At 39.7% G+C, this 18561-nt stretch overlaps 1 protein-coding gene across 16 annotated transcripts in view; it reads right to left on the reverse strand.

Annotated features, from left to right (window-relative positions):
• ABI2 (abl interactor 2) overlaps positions 1–15944 on the reverse strand; it is a 104129-nt gene extending 88185 nt beyond the window's left edge. For all 16 annotated transcript variants that reach the window (XM_065930774.1, XM_065930772.1, XM_065930769.1 and 13 more), the window contains exon 1: positions 15618–15944. In XM_065930774.1, the coding sequence (XP_065786846.1) occupies positions 15618–15734 (117 nt within the window). In that variant the 5' untranslated portion in view covers positions 15735–15944. The remainder of the gene's footprint in view (positions 1–15617) is intronic.
• Between the last annotated feature and the right edge of the window lie 2617 nt (positions 15945–18561).

Below are 18561 nucleotides of genomic sequence, written 5' to 3' on the forward strand. Positions count from 1 at the left end.
AAAATATAATAGTGGTATCTATTAAGTTAAGTGATTCAAATTCTTTTTGTGAGTCTGGCCTGCTCTTGCAGACTTAAAATAAAAGATTTTAAATGAGAAAATAAGGAATCATTATTCAAACACTATCTCCTGGCAGAAAGCATGTGGTACCACATATTGAAAATGGCTGGTATTCCTTACTGGCTTCCCCTATTCAATCTTGTTTTGTAGATTCTGGTAATGCCTCACAATGCATCTTCTTGCCTCTATTCAAAGTCTTCAAGAGATAAGTGGATACAGCCAAATAACAGTCAGTAAGAACAACAAAAGAAAAATAGGCTCATGTTATCTTTAGTTCAAATCCCACTCATTCAGAATTTACAACAGAAGCTCTTCATAGGAAACACAATAGGTAACAAAATTAAGACCCTTAGCTCCATTACTTACTTACCACTGATTTCCTAGCATGGATAAATGCTCAATAAATATTTTTCAAATGAAAAATACATATAATGAAAATCTGAAGTGGTGCGAGTCTTAAGCGCAAACATCCTAACAAAGCACAAGGGACACAGAGGACATATTAAATATGCTTTCCCCCCTTGCCAAATTTTACTTTAGCAGAGTCGGAGGTAACCTTGAGTTTACTTCTCTGATTTTTAAAAACAGGAATATCTCTGCTCCTTAGTTCCCAAGAAGATGTAGATCAGTTCAGACATCTGATGAGCATCCTCTATAGAATAAGCCCTGCACTAAGTCAATGACTTAAACTGAAGAAAGTAGGGAAAACCACTAGACCATTCAGGTGTGACCTAAACCAAATCCCTTACAATTATACAATGGAAGTGACAGATTCAAGGGATTACATCTGATTGAGTGTCTGAAGAACTATGGATAAAGGTTCCTAACATTGTACAGGAGGTGGTGATCTAAATCATCCCCAAGAAAAAGAAATACAAAAAGGTAAAATGGTTGTCTGAGAAAAGTCTTACAAATAGCTGAGAGAAGAAGAGACGTTAAAGGCAAAGGAGAAAAGAAACGGTACATCCATCTGAATGCAGGGTTCCAAAGAATTGCAAGGAGAGATAAGAAAGTCTTCCTCAGTTGATCAACGCAAAGAAATAGAGGGGAACAACAAACAGATGATGGTGTTCAAGTGATGCACTCAATATGCCAACAAATTTGGAAAACTCAGCAGTGGCCACAGGACTGGAAGAGGTTAGTTTTCATTCCAACCAAAAGGAGGACAGTGGCAAAGAATGTTCAAACTACTGCACAACTGCACTCGTTTCACATGTTAGCAAAATAATGCTCAAAATTCTCCAAGTTAGGCTCCAAGAGTATATGCACTGTAAACTTCCAGATGTACAACCTGGATTGAGAAAACGCAGAGAAACCAGAGATCAAACTGCCAACATCTGTTGGATCACAGAAAAAGCAAAGAAATTTCAGAAGAACATTTACTTCTGCTTCATTGTCTATGCCAAAGTCTTTGTGTGGATCACAACAAACTGTAGAAAATTCTTAAAAGAGATGGCAATACCAGACCACTTGACCTCCCTCCTGAGAAACCTCTATGCAGGTCAAGAACCAACAGTTAGAACAAGACATGGAACAATGAACTGGTTCAAAACTGGGAAAGGGGTATGCCAAGGCTGTATATTGACACCCTGCTTATTTAACTTACATACAGAGTACATCATGCAAAAAGCCGACTGGATGAAGCACAAGCTGGAATCAAGGTTGCCAGGAGAAACATCAATAACCTCAGATGCAGATAACACCACGCTCATGGCAGAAAATGAAAAGGAATTAAGGAGATTCTTGAAGAAGGTAAAAGAAGACAGTGAAAAAGCTGGCTTAAAACTCAACATTCAAAAAATGAAGATCATGGCATCCGGTCCCAAAATTCCCTGACTAACAGATGGGGAAACAATGGAAACAGTGACAAGAGTTTATTTTCTTGGGCTCCAAAATCACTCCTGGTAGTGACTGCAGCCATGAAATTAAAAGATACTTGCTCCTTGGAAGAAATGCTACGACAAACCTAGTCAGCGTATTAAAAAGCAGCGACACCACTTTGCCGACAAAGGTCTAGTCAAAGCTATGATTTTTTCAGTAGTCATGTGTGGATGTGAGAGTTGGACCATAAAGAAGGCTGAGCGTCAAAGAATTGATGCTTTCAAAATGGAGTATTGGAGAAGACTCGAGAGCCCCTCTGACAGTAAGGAGATCAAACCAGTCAATCCTAAAGGAAGTCAACTCTTAATAATCATTGGAAGGACTAATGTTGAAGCTCCAATACATTGGTCACCTGATGCGAAGAACTGACTCACTGGAAAAGACTGTGATGCTGGGAAAGATTGAAGGCAGGAGGAGAAGGGGACAACAGAGGATGAGATGGTTGGATGGCATCACCGATTCAACAGACATGAGTTTGAGCAAACTCTGGGTGATTGTAAAGGGCAGGGAAGCCTGATGTACTCCAGTCCACGGAGTTGCAAAGAGACAGACGTGACTGAGCGACTGAACAACAACAAAGTGAAAGGAATTTAGCTGAATGAACTCTACAGCACCAGCAGCGTTTGAAATGTGTGCATGTGTGCTGAGCTGCTCGGCTGTGTCCAACTCTTTGTGACACCATGGACTGCAGCCCGCCAGGCTTCTCTGTCCATGGGATTCTCCAGGCAAGAATATTTGGAGTGGGTTACCATTCCCTTCTCCAGGAGATCTTCCAGACCCAGGGATCGAACCCAGGTCTCCTGCATTGCAGGAGATCCTTTCACATCTGTGCTGCCAGGGAAGCCTGTTTGAAATAGCACTGTCAGTTCTGTCAGTCGTATCTACAGTAAATATGCTGGACAAATGAAAAGTATGCACCAGTTTCATTTACACATACATAAATCTACCACCTCTTCAACTTTAGCAAAGTAATTTATTTCCCTTCTCTCAAATATATTTTATACTGCTTAGCAGAAAACACCTGATTTACTCACTTAACAAACACTGAATATTTATTGAATGCCTATATGGCACTGTTCCATATGCTGATAGTGAAAGAAGCAAAACTCCCCATCTTACTTATATCACTCACATGCCAGAAAGTGAAAGTCGCTCAGTCGTGTTCGACTCTTTGAAACCCCATGGACTATACAGTCATGGAATTCTCCAGGCCAGAATACTGGAGTGGGTGGACTTTCCCTTCTCCAGCGGACCTTCCCAACCCAGGGATCAAACCCAGGTCTCCCGCACTGCAGGTGTATTCTTTACCTGCTGAGCCACAAGGGCAGCCCAAGAATACTGGAATGGGTAGCCTATCCCTTCTCCAAGAGGTCTTCTCAACCCAGGAATCGAATGGAGGTCTCCTGCATTGCAGGCAGATTCTTTACCAACTGAGCTATCAGGAAAGAGGGAGATAAATAAATACACTGCTTGTTAAATTATAAGTAATATGAAGAAAAATAAATATGGAAAGAAAAGTACAAGCAAAGAGGAGTGTGAACAAAGGGCAGGGACTATGTTACAATTTTACACAGATCAGGAAGGAATCAAGAAGACATTTGAGCAAAAGCCTAAACGAGGTAAAAGATTCAGTCACAGTAAATGCAAACTAAAAAGGTCCTAAGGAAGAAGTAGGCCTGGTATGTTCAAGAAAAGGAGGCCAAGGAACTTCCCTGGGCGTCCAGGGGCTAAGACTCCCATGCTCCCAGAGCAAGGGGCCCCAAGTCTGGTTAGGGAACTAGATCCCACATGCAGCAACCAAAGATCCCGTGTACTGCAACTAAGATTCAGCACAGCCAAAGAAATATTAAAAAAAAAAAAGAAAAGAAAAAGGAAAAAAAGGGACACCAGTCAAAGTGGCTGGAGCAGAATGAGCAAAGGAAAGGCAGACAATTCAAGACCAGAAACTAGATCATCCGTGCCCTGCATGCAATTTTAAAGATTCTGGTTCTTACACTGAGAAGTCCCTAAGTTTTTAACACAACAGTGGTATCGTTTGATATAGATTTTTAAAAGCTCATTCTGTCTGCTATTCCAAGACTAGCTGAAAGGCTATTGCTATAATCTAAGTAAGGGATAATGGTGACTTGGGCCAGGATGGGAGCAGGAGAGGTAGTGAAGAGTAGTCAGATCCAGGAATATGAAGATAGAACTACTTGTTATTGCAAAGGAGAAGTCAGTGGTGATACTAAGGTTTTTGGTTTCAGTATTACGAAGTCAGAACTGTCATTTACTGATAGAGAAACTGCTATGTTCAGATACTGTAGTAGGCTGCATAGTGGCCCTTTCACAGATGATCACATCCTAATCCCTGGAATCTATGAGTATGTTACCTGACATGGCAAAAGGGACTTTGCAAATGAAAAGTTAAGATCCTGAGATGGGAAGGTTATGCTGCTGCTGCTAAGTCGCTTCAGTCGTGTCCGACTCTGCGACCCTACAGACGGCAGCCCACCAGGCTCCCCTGTCCCTGGGATTCTCCAGGCAAGAACACTGGAGTGGGTGGCCATTTCCTTCTCCAATGAATGAAAGTGAAAAGTGAAAGTGAAGTCGCTCAGTCGTGTCCGACTCCTAGTGACCCCATGGACTGCACCCTACCAGGCTCCTCCGTCCATGGGAATTTCCAGGCAACAGTACTGGAGTGGGGTGCCATTGCCTTCTCTGGAAGCTTATGTGACTGGATCCAATGTAATCACAAAGACTTTATAAGAGCGAGGGAGAGGATCAGGATCAGAGGAGGCAACAGGGCAAAAGAAGCAAGACAAAGAGAAGGGGAAGTGATGATGGTCGCAGGGGGACAGTCAGAGATGTGGAAATGGAAGCAGGGTCTGAGCAATGCCATTGCTACCCCAGGAACTGAAAGAGGGGCACCAACTAGAGAATGTGGGCGGCCTCGTAAAGCTGGACAAGGTAAGGAGACGGACTCCTCCCTACAGCTTCCAGAACGAAACATAGCTCCTGTGACCCATTTCAGACTTCTGACCTCCAGAACTATTAAATAATAAGTTCATGGTACTTTAAGATGCTAAATTTTTGATAATTTGTTATAGCAGCAATAGGAAATTAATGCAAGAGTTTCAGTATTTAAAAATTAAAAACTACATGTATCAGAATTTTTGTAAGACAAATCTTCATCTGACTTTGAAAATACCTTTAAAACCATATAAGGTTGTACACTCAAAAGGTATAGTATCAAGTTAAACACCTTAGCATTTAAAATAAATTTCTTCATCCATCTACTTCAAAATAAGAGCAAGTGTGTGTGTGTGTGTGTGTGTGTGTGTGTGTGTGTGTGTATTAGCCACTCAGTCGTGTCCAACTCTTTGTGTGTGTGTGTGTGTGTGTGTGTGTGTGTGTGTATTAGCCACTCAGTCGTGTCCAACTCTTTGTGACCCCATGAACTGTAGTCCGCCAGGCTCCTCTGTTCACGGGGTTCTCCAGGCAAGAATACTGGAGTGGGTTGCCAGTTCCCTCTCTAGGGAATCTTTCCAACCCAGGGACTGAATCCCAGTCTCCTGCATTGTGGGCTTCCCTTGGGGCTCAGCTGGTAAAGAATCTGCCTGCAATGCGGGAGACCTGGGTTCAATTCCTGGATTGGGACGATCCCCTGGAGAAGGGAAAGGCTACCCACTCCACTATTCTGGCCTGGGTAGATTCCTCACCGTCTGAGCCATCAGGGAAGCCCAAGAATGACAGTGGTCTTAAACCAAATCATAGTATTTTGTCATATGTAACCTGAAGACTCAGCTCTGAACCTCTGAACTTTGCAGAATTTGTTACCTTGATAGATATTTACTCTAGAAGGCCTAACTCATGTAAATTCCTTCATCTTGGCAAATTGCTAGAAATGCTGAAAGTTATGGTGGTTACGTTCTAAGTCAACATATAACCATAAACTGGATAAGAGAAGGTGGCTGGCTGATTTTCGTTTTTATCAAAAAAGGGCATGAGATGTAAAAAGTCAAGAAGTATCACTCTAAAGCAATTAAGTTTGGAGACAAAGTACTTTAACCCAGGATATCCATAAGTATTCATAGTTTGTCACAATTTCCAAAAAATTAAAATGAACTACTTATACATCTGTGAATGTGAAATATACCTTTATATAATGTAGTTTAGTTATAAAAGCTATGAAATTCTGCTTAACTAAAAAAATTCAATCACAGTACAGTTGCACACGATAAGAAAAATGAAATTAGCATGGAAGAAATCTAGCATCTTATCCTATCAAAAATCTTAAAGAAAGTAACCATTATAAGACATGCCCCCCAAAAGAGTTGTGTAAAAAAAAAAAGACAAAAATAAATCATATAAGTCTTCAATATACATCAATAATGATAAACCATGTTTCACTGATTGTAGCATGAATAGTTTTTCATATTTTACCATTACCAAAACTGAAACGCATCATGAGGGTTAAGTAGCAGTATTTTAAGTGTTTAACTGGCAATGTTCATTAAGTTAGTGGCACATAATATAGAGCATCTTAAAAATTGACAGTCTTAAATTTGATTAGACACGTATTGTTTTAGCTATATTATCTCATTGAATCTTTACAACTACCCTATGAAATAGCTGCTATAATTCTAACACCTTACAGATTAACAACTGAGACAGATTAATTTTTCAGTCACACGGCCACTAAAATTATCTTTACTATGTACAACACTATTTAATTGGCAAAATTACAATTTAAAATAACCTACATATTTTCAGGATTTTGTAGCTATTGTGATGCTCTCAACATGAAAAGAAATTTAAGGTTTTTAAAATAACAATGCATTCAGCCTTTATAAAGTCCTTTTGCATACACAAATAAAGCACATAGCACAGTTGCAGTTAATATACAATATATACCTGTTTGACCAAGGTTAATGATTATAGCAAATTCCTAGACATTAGTTTAAATCCATTTCTTGCAAAACAAAGTCATATAACTCAGAATGCACATCACCTCACTAATCAAACTTCCTTTAAGTGCAGATTTTTACAAAACCCATAGTATAATCAAACAATGTCATTTACCTTATTAAGACTGAAAATAAAATGAGCATCTCAAAAGATGCAGGAAAAAAGCATGTAACAAAATATAAATCAATCCTGATTTTAAAAGATTTTCTGAGCAGACTAAGAATAAGAGAAGCTCCTGCACCTGGTAATGGACACACATGAAAACTGACAGCTAATAACATAGTTAAGGGTGAAAGACTGGCCACCTTCCCTCTAAGACTGAGAACAAGTGAAGGATATGAGCTCTCACCACGCCTCTTCAACATCGGATTGGAGGTTCCAGCCAGTGCCATAAGGCAAGAAAGATAAATAAAACAAAGACTGGAAAAAAGAAATAAAACTAGCTTCATTTGCTGGTGATTACCTACATTTAAAAACTTCCAAAGAATCTTTAAAAAAAAAAAAAAAGCTACTATGTTTAACATGTAAATTTAGCAAGGTCACAGAATAAAAGGGCAATATACAAGTCAGTCCTATTTCTATGCACTAGTAATGAACAACTGCAAACCAAGATTTTATAAAACATAACTATTATAGTATAAAAATCATTAAACAATTAGGGATATAGAAGATAATGTGCAAAATCAGTATTCTAATCACTAAAATGACTAGATAAATCAAAGAATACTTAAATAAATAGAAATACCAAGTCCACAGATTGGAGGACTCAGTACTGTCAAAAGTGTAAATTGCCCCCAAATACCTACAGATTCAGTGCAATTCCATTAAAATCCCAGCAGGTTTGCAGAAATGAACAAGCTGATTCTAAAACATATACTGAGAAAGCAAAGAACCTAGAAGGGTGAAAACAAATCTGATAAAGAACAAACTGTAAGATTCATACCACCTGATTTCAAGACTTACTACAAAGCTACAATGTGATATAGACAAAGGATATATACTGACATGTATGTATTAAAGGAACAAAATAGAGTTCAAAATATACCTGGACACATATGGTCAACTGATTTCAACAAGATGCCAAGGGAATAGAATGGAGATGATAATCTTTTCCTCAAATGGTTCCTAAGCAATTAGATAACAATCTGCAAAAACTAAACCTTGACATAGTTCACTTCCTATAGATAAATTATAGGTGGATCACATACTTAACTGTAAGATCAGGAAGTACAAAACATCTAGAAAAAAATAGGAGAAATCTTTGTGATTTTAGATTAGGCAAAAGCATTAACCAAAAAAGAAGCTGACCTATCAGCTTCAAATATATAAAACTTATGCTCTGTTAAAGACACTTAAAATGCAAACACAAGGCACATACTAGGAGAACTTATTTGCAAAATATGTATCTAATAAGTATGTGTACACAGAATAATTTAAAAACTCTCAAAACAAAAAAAAGAATTTTAAACAGATGAAAGATCTGGACACACATCTCACCAAAGATGGTATAAAGATGGTAAATAAGCACATGAAAAAATGCTTGACATCATTAGCCACTGAGAAAATGCAAAACGAAACAAATGTGACAGTACTAATATCTATCACAACAGCTAAAATTTTAAAATCTGACAAAACCAAGTACTGACAAGGAAGAAGAGCGACTGATACTTCGCTGGCAAGAATACAAAATGGTACCATCACTTTGAAGAGTTTGGCACTTTAAATGAAGTTAAGCATCTGTTTACCACATAACCCTATAAAATCAGTGTTATAAATATTTGCTGTCAAGCAAAGGCAAGGAAAGACTTGACAGACTGTTCCAGCCCTAACAAGCTCCTATTAGATTCAGAAAGCTGGGTGCTTACATAGAGAGTAAGGAATAAGGAGTAAAAGCTGAGGTCCTTGAGCAGAGCCACACCAAAACACAAGGGGCCACGTGGTTACAGCATGGGCGCCATGAGCCTGCGGTGAGGGAGGAATCAATGCCATACTAGTGCATGAAGTTGTACTGCCACGGCTGTGCCTAAAAGGATGCAACAGAAAGCCTCATCTCATCAGAACCAGGAGCTGATGAGAAACTGTATCATGCGGGAGACAGGGAAAGGAGAGAAAGAAGCCTACCAGGAGCTCCCTCCAAGCTTCACAAGTAAACCAAGTGCTCTGGCAAGACTCGGGCCACCTGCACTTCAAGCCTTCCGCATATGACCTGTGTGGGTACACGCGAGGCCATCAGGGGGCCGTCGTAGAGCCAATTCCTTAAACTCACCCAAGTGAGTTAACTCACTCAACCATGTCCCACCAAAAACCATTTGCAAATGTTCATCACTATCATCATCACTGGCTAACACTAGAAAAAATTTATATCATGGTGGTTTATAAGTTTGTCAAAATTCACAGCCTTTTTACCTAAAACAGGTAAATTGTATTCAATGTGTATTATACCTCAATAAACCTAACTTTAAAAATCAAACTGAAAAAAATGTATTGCAAATGATTCAAGATGAAGCTGCTTTGTAGTCCAAAATTTCTACATATAAGTATGTTATTTGTATATGAATAAAAAGTAAAACTCTATTTCCTAAAAGGTAATGAATATATAGTAATGTGAAGAGAATATAAATGCTTCTTACAGTATCTAATAGGGAAAAACTTGCAAGGCAAGTTTAGAGGTCATTACATCCAGTATATAAAATTATTCAGTGCAATCTCTGATATATTGCAGTATGTATTTCTGACATACAGTTACTGTTATTTAATGTCTACAACATCCTATGGCTAATGAAAGGATATAAAAAAAACTTTTAAGATATAAATCTATCCTCTGGAAGCTTTATACCTGGACAAGGAACACAAAATAAATGAAAAATTCAAAGGTGTCATTCCAGTTGCTAATTCATTAAGCAAGCCTATTAACAATTCTCATAAATATTCAACCATAAGCTATTAAAGGGGCTTCCCTAGTGGCTCAGCTGGTAAAAAACCCGCCTGCAATGTGGAAGGCCTGGGTTCAATCCCTGGGTTGGAAAAAATCCCCTGGAGAAGGGAACGGGTACCCACTCCAGTATCCTGGCCTGGAGAATTCCAAGGACTGAATAGTCCATGGGGTCGCTAAGAGTCGGACATGACTGAGCAACTTTCACTTTATAAGCTATTAAAAGTCTGCAAATACTCTAAATATAATTTTCAATATACTTCTCTTTATCCACAGAAGATTACATTTATACACATCGCCACTGCATGTTATTAAAATTCTTTACATTTTAAAATGTAAGTAACCATCCAAAGGATCTCACCATCAAAAATATCTCCTCTATATATTTTACACATAAGTAAGTCTATTTGGTTATAAACTATTCTGTGGGAGAGGGCTTCTCAGATGGCTCAGTGGTAGAACCCGCCACCTGCCGATGCAAGAAACACGGGAAATCCCTGGATTGGGAAGATCCCCTGAAGAAGGAAATGGCAACCCACTCCAGTATTCTTGACTGGGAAATCCCATGACCAGAGGAGTGTGGCAGGCTACAGTCCATGGGGTGCAAAAGTGTCAGACACAACTCAGCAACTCAACAACAGATTCTTTGGGAGACAAAAGAAGACCCGGAATGAAGCAAATCTATCACACACTACACATTACGCACCTCAATCTAGGGAAATTCCATCTCCCTAATTCAGCCTGATGTTCACCTACATGGTTCACCCCTCTCTGTGGAGGTAAAAAAACAAAAGTCAAGGAAAGGATGTAAACACCAGTCCTTAGATTTCTACTCTGTCTCCTCCTTCATTCTAGGCACTTTTAAGGTTTCTCTATTTGTGAGAACAAACAGAAGTTAAACACATAAATATAAACCTTTCTGTATACTCTATGGCCATTCATAAAAGACAAAGTCAAGACTAGCACCATTAAAAGTTTCTTTTTAAAGCACGGTATAACACACCCTAATATTCACTGCAACACTGTTTACAGTAGCCAAGACATGGAAGCAACCTAAATGTCTATAGAAAGAGTGTGGTAAAGAAGATGTGGTAAATATATACAATGCAGTATTGCTCAGCCATTAGAAAAGAATGAAATAACACCATTTGCAGTGACATGGATGGGCCTGGAGGTTGTCATACTGAGTGAAGTCAGACAGAGAAGGGGAAATATCCTATGACATCCCTTGCATGTGGAATCTAAAAAGAAATTATACAAATGAACCTAAAAAACAGAGACTCACAGATTTAAGAAAACAAACTTTGGCTGGTGACAGGAGAAGACGGGGAAAGGAACATTTAGGGAGTTTGGGATGGACATGTACACGCTGCTGTATTTAAAATGGATAACCAACAAGGCCCATGAAACTCTGCTCGATGTTACGTGGCAACCTGGATGGGAGGAGAGTTTAGGGGAGAATGGATACATGTATGACTGATCCCCTTCACTATTCACCTGAAACTATCACAACACTGCCATACCCCAACACAAAATAAAGAGTTAAAAAAATACATCAAGTTATAAAGGTAATAAAGAACATGAACCTAATATTTTAAAAATATACACGTGTGTATAAAAAGATTTAAAATTATAAATCCCAGATATATATTCAAAATGACTAGGCAATTTTATGTTTCTTCCTTCTTAAAAGATATTACTTTGCCAACAAAAGTCCATCTGGTCAAAGTTATGGTTTTTCCAGTGGTCATGTATGGATGTGAGAGTTGGATTATAAAGAAAGCTGAGCGCAGAAGAATTGATGTTTTTGAACAGTGGTGTTGGAGAAGACTCTTGAGAGTCCCTTGGTCTGCAAAGAGATCCAACCAGCCCATACTAAAGGAGATCAGTCCTGGATATTCATTTGAAAGACTGATGCTAAAGCTGAAACTCCAATACTTTGGTCACCTGATGCGAAGAACTGACTCACTGGAAAAGACCCTGATGCTGGGAGTGATTGGGGGGCAGGAGGAGAAGGGGACGACAGATGATGAGATGGTTGGAAGGCATCATCAACTCAATGAACATGAGTTTGAGTAGGCTCCGGGAGTTGGTGATGGACAGGGAGGCCTGGTGTGCTGCAGCCCACGGGGTCGCAAAGAGCTGGACACAACTGAGGGACTGAACTGAACTGAATAATTTTTCAACAATGAGTATGGTTTTTATTAAGAATTTTAAATATTTGTATCATTTCAGTAACTACTTTTTAATGAAACTGACAAGTAAGCTATAATTCTATTATCCCCTTACAAAGCTTCCCTGCAATTTTTAACAAATTCTGAGTATCCTTGTTGACAGAGGAAAACAAATGACATCTTTCCTGTTATTTAAAACAAAGAAATATTCCAGATAAAACATAAAGTAAATTCTCAGTTTCTATTCTTATGAGCAAAGCCATTTTATTGGATGACTTTGTTCTTACTCTGAGTAATGGATGATGGGAGTTTACTATGTATCTATGTGAATTATCACTCACAAAAAGCAGTAACTTTTTTTTATCTAACAAAAGGAAAAATACAAAAATGAACAAGTTGGTTTTCCAGTCTTAGTAAACATCTAGTCTTATTTCATCTACCAAAACATTAAAGCAATACATATTATTATAATGTTCTTCATTTATAACACATAGATCCAAGTTAATCAAAACATTTTAAAAGTTTCTGGACACGTACTAGATTAGGAATCAATGTTTATAAATGAAGAAGAAAAACACAAGTGTTATATATCTCCAAAAAATTAAACAGTAGCTAAAGTCCTTTTTCACAGGAAAGAAATAGTCAATCAGGAAAAGAGGAAATTGTAGTTAAGAACTTTTCTTTATCACATTTTAGAAAAATATTTTGGCAATCACTTTTTATTAGAGGTTGAAATAAAACAAAATCATCTAATTTTTTTTTTACTAAAGATGATTTTTTAATTTATAATGTAAACTAGGCTAGTAACCTTGAAAACTACCACTTAAACCCTTTGGTAGATGTTGTTTGTGTTAATACAGGCACTATTTGATCACTCTTAATGCCAAAAGATAACATTTCTAAAGGACATTTTCATATGATAGGAACAATTTAAACAGTATGCCTCTTCAGAAGGACAACACCATTTTTCTTCCTTTCCTCAATTTTTACACTAAATGTAATCCACATTTAGAATATTCTTACCTATCTTATTTTTATATTCCCATGGATAAAACCAGGCATTTAAGGACACTGAGCAAAGAACCTTATCAAGTTACCTACCAATAAATTTGTCTTTTTCCTGTTTTACAGGCAAAAACTGTCCTTGCACAAAATAAAATGAGTATTAGGTGAGTTAACTTGAGCTAGTGGTTAGGACACGTTGCTATAAAAAGGCTAAACTGACCAGCGGATCACTAATTGACTTGCATCTATTGCAGGGTCACAGGCTGCATCAGAACCCCTGCTGGTCAGTTCGATGGTTACAAGAAGAGCCAGCCAAATGTGCAGCTGAGTCAGCACAAATCCACTATCATCAGGTTCTATTTATCAACTTTACTACAAACAAATCATGTACAAGTTGTTGCCTGGTGAGAGAACACCAATAATATACCCACTGGATCCCAATAGCGTCTATTTTAGGTTCTAAATTGAAGAAACAAGGTATTTTAAAATCCAAATCCATTTCTATTAATCAGCACTTATATTCTGAATTTTAAAATAGCACCGCATTAAATTCTGAGTCCCACTGCTAAGACAAATGATGGCAGCCACATTCTTCTCTTTTGAACCGGAAGAAATGTAGTGATGACAATTGTTGATCCCTTTACTCTCTTAGCTTTATCAATTCAGGTACTTTTACCTTTATGTAACAACTGCAAACTAAGAGGATCTATACCTTCAAATTACAATAAAAATTATCTTCCAAACAAAGAGAATTAAAAAAAAAAAAATCAGTACTGATTACTGCAACCTGATCACTTTTCCACCCTGTTTCTCTTCTGAGACCTATAACTCTTTCCCATAATATATTGCACAAGGGATTGTAATGACTACTTCAGTCCTTTTAATTTGCCCCTCCTAGAGACTGTGAATTTCCAGAGTGAGGATAGCATAGCTTCCTCCAGTCCTTCTTCTCACCTGCAGCCCATTAAGAATATAAATTGAGACTCAAAATGGTATTCATCTGCTACAGATCGGTCTTCCCACTAACTATATACTATGAAATTCTGTAGACACTAGGTACATAGCAACTCTTAACAGTGCCAGGCCCATATTAGACTTTCAAATATATTTAGTGAAAATTAAGCATGTCAACCTTTTACTCTCTCCTATCACACTCAGTATCAGCAAAGCACCCCATGAATATGGACAACTGTACTGTTTGTATGAACCTTTGACCCAAGACACACTCTGTCTTTTCCTACTGGCCATACTTTCAACTGCCTCTTCAGAGGGAAAAGCCTTGGATTATGTCTGATTCATTCTCCAGTACAAGTATTCCATACAAGAAAATACAGTGCTCAGGATATGTCTCATCAAGTAATACCTTACAATACAATCCTTGATTAACCATGTGATCCTTACAAAATTTATGAACTTATAAATTTTAACACCTATTTTTTTCTTTGGTTCACACCAAGACTTGAGAATGCTTCCCAGTATAGCTGATGTTAGTGAAGATGCCTGGATAGATGGAGGTGGGAGAGGAAAAAAGGCCATAGTGAAGAAACAATTTAACATATTGCTTCCATTTCCACCTATATCCCAAGAGAACTTAAATGGGAAGGGAAAAGATGGAGGTAGAACCTATGATTCAGAATAAGCTATAAAGAAAACAAAAGATGCTGACTTTGCAAATTGTGCATCTTAAGCTATCCTTTCAAATAATTTTTTAAAAAGAATTGCTTTTAATCCACACAATCTTGCGTCTTCCAGAAGCAGCTCGATTTCATCTCACCCAATATCATCCGCCTTCATACACAAACATACAGTGCTACCACTGAGTCCCGACGCCAAACCAACCATCACAGGAAAATTTAAACCGTGAGAATTATTTCCCATTTCTCTCAGAAAGATAATCACAAAAATTTTCCCTGCAGGCAAATTAGCTATTTCTAACGGGCTTGGAGGGGGGTGGCGGGAGGGAACAGATCATTATCATGCAGCTTCCCATTCTCCATAGAGAAGAAAACTGGCATTAACTTCCAACAAGGGGAACAGCTGCTCTTATACTGTATCCCCAGTTAGAACCTAAAAACAAGCCAAAAAAACCACGCTGATCTTTTGATGCATTCAAATGAATAGAAAACTAAGGCATTTTTACTTTGCAGCAATACAGCGCCTCAAAAATCCTCCAGAGATTGGGGGGTGGGGGCGACCCATCAAACCCCAAACCCTTGCCATATGGGGGAGTAGGATTCTGTCAAACAGAAAATGCCACTCTCCGACTCCTCCGCCATCGCGAAAACTGACGGGCACCGATTGCGGAGGCGGCCGAGGGAAGAAGAGAGGAGGCGGGGACACACACGCACACACACACCCCGCACCGAGAACTGATTCATGGCTTTTGAAAAATGCTTGAAAGGTACAATTTCCTCCAACCGGAGAATTCTCACTCCTTCTCCCGCTCCCACCCTGCTTCTGCCCCTGCATGGGGGCTCAGCTGCACTGTGTCCCCGCGGCGGCCTCGGCCCCGTGCGCCCTACGCCCCCGGGCGCGCGGCCCCCGGGCCGGGGGTCCCCCACGCGCCGCTCGGCAGCCAGAGGCCCAACACGCCCAGGCCGGGAGACGCGTCGCACCTGGATGTAGTTGTTCTCGCAGTAATCGGCCACCCGTTCCAGATTCGTGTAACTGTCGAAGAGGGCCCGGCGGCCCCCCGGGATTTCCTCCTCCAGCAGCATCTGCAGCTCCGCCATCTTCACATCCTCCTCCTCATACAGACCGCAGAGGCAGCGGCGGCAGGAGCGCCAGGGAAACCCAAGACTGGGAGAGGAGGAGCCGAGGCGACGGCGGCGGCAACCCGGGAGGAGCGAGAAACACCCCCCGCGCGCGCGACAGGGGAGGGGGCAGCGGGAACGGGGGCGGGGCGCGAGCCGATGGACTCGAGGACCGTCACCGCGGCGACAGCCGGCCCGGCGCGCGCACGCGCGCTCCTCTTCCTCCACCCCCGGGAGCCCGAAAAAGGTTCCCACCCTTGGTCGCGCCGCCCGCCCCTCCCCCACATCCGGCGTCTCCTAGCGACCGCGGGAGTGGGGGCCGGGATGCGCGCGGGAGCCGGGCGCGCGGTTAACTCTTCGGCCCCCGCAGGATGCGTGGCTGGGGCAGTGCACCCCGCGGCCTTTGTTAGTCCGGCGTGAACGCCCACCCGGCTCTGCGGTCTTCCCGCCCGCTTCTTCAGCGACTCTCGGCGTTATCCTCAACCTGCGGCCCAACCCTGTGGTAGTGGGCCTGAGGGATAATATTAGCCCACCGAACTACCTTGCAGCTTTAAGTGCGCCCCACTTTTAATTTTTCTCTTCATCTTTGTTCACCTTCTTTGGATAAATAAATTTCAGTTTCCTGAAATTTCCTACCCTCCAGCCTCTTTGCACCTGTTTGCCCATTAGCACCGTTTCCCCTGCCAGCTGAGCCTCTGCTCTTTCCTCCTTCGCCTGTCCTCTGGCCTTCAGCTTTTTCCACTTGCTCTATGCTGCCCTTCGTCAGTGACAGTCTTTTTTTATCATTTCTCTGAATCTGTCAACTTTTTTCCTCATCAATTAAGGATTTAAAGTTTCAAAAATGATTTTGCTGGCACTTTCCTTCCTCACAGGGCTATTACATGGATAAAATAAAAGTTTATGTGAAAGCACCTTGGAAAACGTTAAATGCCACAAAAATTCAAGACACATCATTTTGGTCTTGCAGTTACTATTCTGTATTGTATATTTTTTTTCCCCTAAATCTGACTACTCCACATAATGTAATTTTTAAAACCTGAAATTTCTGACAACTGCTGACATAAAGTCCATGACCTTTATTTGTACCATGAAAAGTCAAGGTTGACGGCCTTTGCAATTTAGAGCAAGATCTATTATTTCAAGTCTGGTATTTGTGATCTCTTGGCCCTCCTAGTGATTTTTTCCCCTTTTGTTTTTTTCTCCCCTGATAAGGAGGAAACTACTGTCTCAAATCACTTTAATGCTTTACCATTGTTTTATTGGCTTTTTGACATACACATTAGCAAATTGTTTTGAGTTTTTTCTGTGGAACCCAAGTTAAAGGATACTGAAAATGTTCCAGTCTGACTGGTTTTATTCTGAACCACTTAAGATGTCTTCTGTATTAGTGGTTCTCAAACTTAAGTGTGAGGTGCTTTTTAAAATGAGAACTTTAGGGTCACACTCTAGAGATATTCATTAGCCTTAGTGATGAATGGAGTAGTTACTTAAATGGCATGTAAACTTGCTTCAGGGATTAACATTATTAGATCAAGCAAACTTTTCTTTTAGACTTAATTTCAATGAATCAAAGTCTACTGTTGAGCTGTAAGATGTCCAGCAGGCTAAGTTAAATGCTAAACACTCTCCCCCCATTACCTGTTTCCACCTGGCATTCTTTCAAGTATTGCTTAGTAATAAACCCAATAAACAGTTCTCCGCAGAGGGCTGACTCATCATCCTAGGAATCTCTGAAAGAAGATTCTAGTATGTACTTTCTCAAATTAATTTGTGACAACTTCAGATTTTAGCTTCCTTAACTGAAAAATCAAAGGGTTAAACTCAGGTCAGTTCTCAAACTTCTCCTTGGAGAACAATCACCTCCAGGGCTTGTTAAAACACAGAAGTGCGAGGCCGCACCCCTAGAGTTTCTGAATCAGTTGGCCTGCCCCCATTTATAGTTCTAACAAGTTCCCAGGTGATGCCAATGAAACTGCCCTTCTGGCTATGAAGGCCTAACTGGCACTCTCTACCGAGAGAAGGCCTTTTAATATTCAGCAAAATCTAAGGATCAAAGAACATAGATATACACTTCTGTTGCCACCAAGGTCATTTCAGTAAAAAAGACAACTACAAAACCTATAAAAACTACATACATCATGTGTGCATATATAATTGGTGGGATTGTAGGGCATTTGTTCTTGCTCCTCTTAGCTTTTCTAAAATGAGTATGGATTATTTTTCTAAGAGACCAGTAAGGCTATTATCTCCCCAAATCAGAAAGAACACTTATAAAAAAAAAAAAGAACATTTTTATTAATGCAGTCCAAGACAACATTTTTAAGTAATTTTATCACCAATTTGCTTCAAAGTAAGCATTTAAAATTTGAAGATTATTTTATATATTAACCCAGTCATGCTGAGTGCAGTTGACTTTTTAAAAATCAAACTGCAGGTCCTAATATTTATTTCCAATTAATTGTGCCTTGACTTTTCACCAAATTTAAATCTTTATTACCATCTATTTAAATAATCTTGATTCACATCATCTACATATTTAATAAGCAAGACTTTGGGGTGCATTATTGCCTTTAATAAGAATGTTGAGTAAATAAAGGTCAAGAAGAGGGCCTAATGGCTTGGCCCTGTAAGACTGACTTAGTTGGTCAGAGCCACAATCAATATACCTTGAATTGGGCCAGTTGTGATTGTACCTTAAAGGACTCACATTTATCAAATATTTCATCATGATCACATAACTGGTGAAAAAGTATCAAATTCTTCTGCTGAAATAAGGATACTGTGGAATTCTCTGGATGTATATCAC

Source organism: Muntiacus reevesi, chromosome 3 (assembly GCF_963930625.1).
Source record: "Muntiacus reevesi chromosome 3, mMunRee1.1, whole genome shotgun sequence".
NCBI lineage: Eukaryota > Metazoa > Chordata > Mammalia > Artiodactyla > Cervidae > Muntiacus > Muntiacus reevesi.